Raw genomic sequence first — 6,013 nt, 5'->3', positions numbered from 1 at the left:
TTTTTAAAAATTTATATATATTTGACCTATATATAGACCGTAAAAGTTGATGAAAGTATAAAAAAGTGTAAAAAAATTTGATGAAAATCATTTAAAATCATCACTTTATTTAAAACTTTATAAAAGCCAATAAAAATCTTAATCAAATATATTCCACACATAATATTTATACCCGTATAGTATTTGAATTTTTACGTGCATAATATTAAATTCAATCACTTGTTTTATCTTATATATATATATATATATATATATATATATATATATAAATAGCAGAAATACATGAAACCTATATTAGATTTTGTAATATCCCAAATAAAATCAAACGGGATAAGGTTTGATAAGATTAGTATTAACAATAAATCAATTATCCTTTCAATTCTAAATGTTTTTCAGTATTTATTTACTAATAATAATTCAAAATATACTTTTTAACATATGGAGAGACATTAATGCATCAGAAGTCTTTTTTTTTTCTTTTTTTTTTTTTTTTGAGAATAAATGTATCAGAAGTCTAGTATGAGTAAAAGAGTAAAATCCTAATCTCTCTCTCCATATAACTCTCTCTCCAACAACAGTGGCGCTTTATTTTTCAAAGACAAATACCGCGTTTATAGAGCCTGGGATTCGAGGTTGGTTTTTGAGCTGGAGTTTGGAGAACTCGAGCGCAGAATTTTTTAATTCTGCGTTTTCTGGACAGTGTATGTATTTATAAATGCATGTATTTGTTTCAATATATCTTGGTGTGAGTTGTTCTCCGTATACATATACATTTAAGTGTTGCTTGGTATGATATATATACATTAGATGTTTGAAGTTGTGCCAAGTATTGATGTATTGTAATAATTGTTGTTGCAGAAGTGATAAGCAGGTGGTGGATGGGAAATGAAGTAGAGAGAAGATTTGAAGTTTAGTGGTGAAATTTTTTTGAGAGCGTTGGGAAATATGGGAAGCGATTTTGGTTTTGGGGCATTGTTGTCGAAGACTCACTTGCTAACATCCTTGGATCATGGGCCTGTAGTGTCTATAAACATATTTGTTGCTGTTATCTGTGCGTGTATTGTGATTGGTCATCTGTTGGAGGAAAATCGGTGGATGAACGAGTCCATCACTGCTGTTTTGATTGTGAGTACAGTTATAGTATATATACTCTAAACTTCCTCCCTCATGGTTATTGAGCATATAGTTAGTTTTAATAATTACTCCGTCGTATGTGTTGTGTTTTGTTTTGGATGACAGGGTATATGCACCGGTGTAGTGATTCTACTGACTAGCGGAGGAACAAGCTCGCATATTTTAGTGTTCAGTGAAGATCTTTTCTTCATTTATCTTCTTCCGCCAATCATCTTTAATGCTGGGTATGCTCGCTCAGTTGCACCATTTTATTTTATTAATAATTAAAGCTTTAATAATGTCAAAATTATTATTAATTGAGACTCCTCTGTTGTTATTATTCACTGCTAATACTATTAAATTACAAGTTTTCATTTTAATTTCTCCCATTGGCATTGTAATGTTTGTCAGGTTCAAAGTGAAAAAGAAGCAATTCTTTCGCAATTTCACAACTATAATGCTTTTTGGAGCACTTGGTACTTTGATATCATTCATTATCATATCATTCGGTATGTTATTCTATCCTCTAGTCTTGTGACCTGTTGTATGTAAATATCCATTTTTTAAGAATGGTAATGGGACTTCTGAACCATCCAGATTCCCAATTTTTAAAACATATTCTTTCCCTCTCTTTTTCCAATTACTTCAATCCCAATTTGCTGGTTTCTTGTGTCTTAGTTGGCATGACTAATGGACACTATTAAAATAGCTAGAATTTCAATTCCATCTTTATTACTTTGAACATAACCTTGTAGCTTCACCATTCCTTCTAAATTGCTATTTATTGCAGAAACAGTATTACATATGAAATGACTTATTAATCCTATCATTGCATCATCTCTACCACTGTGATGTTTCAACAAAACTAGGAGCCATATTCTACTTTTCTGGAAAGAAATGTGTGAAAAGTTTGACGTGATTGCTTTACCTTTTCAATGATCTCTAGCTTTGTCATTTTAATTGTAGATGAAAGCCTATGAAAGGTTAGCTAAGATGAACTGTTTGTGCTAATGAAATCTATTTAATTTTTATTTTTTTTTTTAAATTCAACTAGGCGCCATGGGCATCTTCACGTCAATGAATATTGGCTCTCTTGAAATAGGAGATTATCTTGGTACTTCCAGCTTCCCTCCATTTTCTTCTTTAATTTTGTTGATTTGATCTCCTCTGGCCTCTGTCCTCTTAATCTCTCTTGGATTATTTCCAGCAATTGGAGCAATCTTTTCTGCAACAGATTCTGTTTGCACTTTGCAAGTAAGTATGGCTGTTATGCTGCTGCAAATTAAACTTACAATACCCTATACGTTTGTCTGACCTTATGTATTCTGTTGTGTAATACAGGTGCTTAATCAGGATGAAACACCTTTTCTCTACAGTGTAGTCTTTGGAGAAGGCATTGTAAATGATGCTACATCGATAGTGCTGTTTAATGCATTTCGGAAGCTTAAGTTATCAGATATAAACTCAGCTGTTGTTCTGCAATTATTTGGAAACTTTCTGTATTTATTTATCTCAAGCACTGTTCTTGGAGTAGCTGTGAGTCCCCTTCTTTCTCCCATAATATAATGCACCGAAAACTTGTACGTACTCGAGTAATACATTTTGTTGATTGATGTGATTGTAACCTTTAATTTTCTTTCCTCACAGGCTGGCTTGCTGAGTGCATTTATTATTAAAAAGCTTTGCTTTGGAAGGTTTGTAAAAATAATTGCCTCTTAGCACTTACCCATAGAGTAGAGTCCTGTAATTGTTCGAGTATGGAACAAAAACGTCTCTATAAGATTGAAAGAGTCTTGATCTAGTAGTCTGTTAGCTATTATCCTCACACTTGTGTTTTGTTGAGGTTCATTTGTTAAAGCAAGGTTCAACAATACGGCTTGGAACAAATAGCTTTTAATATATTTTCTTTTCAAGATAGCTGTCACCTAATTGTCTCCTTTGTTACAGGCACTCCACTGATCGTGAGATTGCCATTATGATTCTTATGGCTTACTTATCATATATGCTTGCTGAAGTAAGTGTTTCCCACAACTTAGAGAATTTTTTACTTTTTTACTGGTTTTGTCAATGGAGGAGCTTATTAATTCTTTAATTCACAATTAATGCTCTTGTAGTTTTTCGATTTAAGTGCCATCCTTACTGTCTTCTTCTGCGGGATTGTGATGTCGCATTATACCTGGCATAATGTCACTGAAAGTTCTAGAGTTACCACCAAGTGAGTATACTATAACAGCCTCAACCATAAAGCTGCTTACTATTCCTCAAGAGAAAGTAGTAACTAGTCATTCTCTTTTACTTGATATGCAGGCATGCTTTTGCTACATTGTCATTTATTTCTGAGATATTTATATTCCTTTATGTCGGCATGGATGCTTTAGACATTGAAAAGTGGAAGCTTGTGAACGAAAGGTATATTTTCAGTCATTGAGGAACCATTTAATACTCAATTTAGTCCTTCACTATAGTGCTTTTTCTCAATTTAGTCCTAAATCACATTTTGTGTTTAATTAGGTGCTTGACTTTGATTGTTTTACCCAATTGAGTCCTCGGCTGCTAGAATCAAGGACTCAATCGAGAAAAATTGGGTATTAATAGATGTGAAATTACCAAGATATCTTAACAGAGGACTCAAATGAGTAAAACCATCAAAGTCGATGACGTAATTAAGCACAGAAAGTTATTTAGGACTAAATCGAGAAAAACCTAGTCGAGTACTAAATTGAGTATTAACTATTGAAGAACCTATTTATAGAGTCATGTTGCTGTACATTTATATTGGTATTTAGCATACATTTTAACAATTGTTTGATGGGTGTCTTAGTGTCTACACTTGTTTTCATTTGTCAGTCTTGGAACATCAGTTCTGGTTAGCTCAATACTTTTGGGTCTGCTTATGATTGGAAGAGCTGCTTTCGTCTTCCCCTTGTCATTCTTATCCAACTTGACCAAAATGTCCCCAGAAGATAAGATTGACATTAACCGACAAGTATGACTCTAAAATATATCTTGAGTTTACCTCTTCTGATCTGGTTAATATGGGTCCATTGTTTTCATGCAATGCTGTGATTTGCAGGTTACAATATGGTGGGCGGGGCTTATGAGAGGTGCTGTTTCCATGGCCCTTGCTTACAACCGGGTAAGATAACTAATTGGGTTTCATGCAAATTAAACGATGGATATACAAGCTTCCACGATAAAGTAGCAACTGTAATTCTAGTGATAGTCCGTATTTACTAGCAATATAATTTCATTAATCATGATAAGTAATGCCTAGCTTACTATTATATCATGGGCATGCAAAGTGCATGCAATAGAAAATTCATGATCAGGTAGGTTCTATTACTGACTTTCTTATAATTTGCATATAATGCAGTTTACAACCCAGTGTCAAGATAGCGCAATAATGATCACAAGCACTATTACCGTTGTTCTTTTCAGCACGGTGGTAAGACAACCTCATTTTTCTCATTGTATTTTGGATAGAGAGAGGAATAGTAACACATGACTTGAACATTGATCTTGTGGATGTAACCTGCATTAGCTTTGAGAAGCAAGTTCCAAAGTAGTGATAACCAAGCAATATAAATGGTCTTTTAAGTTTGTTTGATTACACTGCAATTAGTTCTATATCATTCATTATGTTTGTCATAAAACATAATAATCCTAGAAATGACGGTTTTCAGTTGTGTTAGTTGTGTAAAAATGCTACCAGGAGGGCAGGAGCTTATGACATGCATTTTGCACTGGCAGACTACTCACTTGAATTTGATATTTGTTACATTTGGTCGATCTGTTCGGTGATTCTAATAACATCTTAGCTTTAACTTTTTGGGCATTTGTACAGGTATTTGGGTTAATGACCAAGCCTTTGATCAGAATCTTGCTGCACTCGCCAAAACACATGAATGTACAGGTCACCCCTGAGCCACTTACCCCAAAGTCATTCACTGTGCCACTTCTAGAACATGATCCAGAGACTGATGATCTAGAAAGTTATCGCGCATCCAATCCAAACAGCTTACGAAGGCTGCTAACGATTCCCTCTCACACAGTCCACCATTACTGGAGAAAATTTGACAATGCATTTATGCGTCCTGTGTTTGGGGGGAGGGGTTTCATGCCCATTGTTCCTGCCTCCCCACCTGAACAGGATGAGGAGGATGAGCAAGAGCAACAATGACAATGATGAGCACTAATTCTCAAGAACTCACGGTTTTAGGTTTTAGGTTTTGTTTGTCTGTTCATAGGATCAATGGGTGGTGTGATGAAATGGTTTTGATAGTTTGTGACGTAGAGAAATGTTTTTGCTTAGTTTCCATATCGGGCAATTGAGGCCATAGGCATAGCATATGGGAACTCAGATTTTTTTATTTTAAAAATTTTTGGGGGTAAACACCAAACGGTGTATAGCTTGTAAGCAAATCTCCAGGTATTCAATATTCCTGTATATATACACTTCGTTATCAGTTGATCAATGATACTAATGAATGAACTTTTGTTCTTGTTGTGTGTGTGTTTTCATTTTTAAACATTCAAGTACATTTAAGTACATGATGCACGTTGTACAATGCCCAACAAAGATCGAATAAAATTAATGGTTGAATACAATAGTTGGAAGTTGTAATATAATAGTTATGTGTGATTGTATATTGACAATTATTTTTATAGACAATTATTAAATTCATAGCGAAACATTACTTTGTTTTAAGATTATGTTTAAAACAATTTGTAATTTTGCAATATTATTGAAAAAAAAAAACAAGAAGCATTTATGTATATGATATATGAAAAAAAAAATTAAACATAAAATTAGTTACAAAGTATGAATTATATGTATATGAGGAAAAAGATATGATATATAGGAAACATAGTATACGAGTAAGTGCACAATAGGATCACC

General features: G+C 33.6%; 1 protein-coding gene across 1 annotated transcript; it reads left to right on the top strand.

Moving 5' to 3' along the window:
- The first annotated feature begins 861 nt into the window (after positions 1-861).
- LOC109168255 (sodium/hydrogen exchanger 3-like) lies at positions 862-5,616 on the top strand. Its single transcript, XM_019317288.1, has 14 exons — positions 862-1,125; positions 1,240-1,358; positions 1,525-1,622; positions 2,168-2,227; positions 2,321-2,367; positions 2,455-2,649; positions 2,761-2,807; positions 3,061-3,127; positions 3,228-3,328; positions 3,421-3,522; positions 3,961-4,099; positions 4,187-4,249; positions 4,487-4,558; positions 4,958-5,616. The coding sequence occupies exons 1-14, from the start codon at positions 946-948 to the stop codon at positions 5,291-5,293; spliced, it is 1,626 nt and encodes a 541-aa protein (XP_019172833.1). The 5' UTR covers positions 862-945; the 3' UTR covers positions 5,294-5,616.
- Positions 5,617-6,013: the final 397 nt, after the last annotated feature.

This window comes from Ipomoea nil, unplaced genomic scaffold (genome assembly GCF_001879475.1).
Source record: "Ipomoea nil cultivar Tokyo-kokei standard unplaced genomic scaffold, Asagao_1.1 scaffold3195, whole genome shotgun sequence".
NCBI lineage: Eukaryota > Viridiplantae > Streptophyta > Magnoliopsida > Solanales > Convolvulaceae > Ipomoea > Ipomoea nil.
This window is presented reverse-complemented; position numbering and strand designations above follow the sequence as displayed.

Bases quoted from the DNA above. Each gene is read 5' to 3' on its own strand.
- LOC109168255 (XM_019317288.1), top strand. From the start codon at position 946: ATGGGAAGCGATTTTGGTTTTGGGGCATTGTTGTCGAAGACTCACTTG. The intron at 1,359-1,524 runs GTATGCTCGCTC...AATGTTTGTCAG, and splicing joins CCAATCATCTTTAATGCTGG to GTTCAAAGTGAAAAAGAAGC. The intron at 3,128-3,227 runs GTAAGTGTTTCC...ATGCTCTTGTAG, and splicing joins TATCATATATGCTTGCTGAA to TTTTTCGATTTAAGTGCCAT.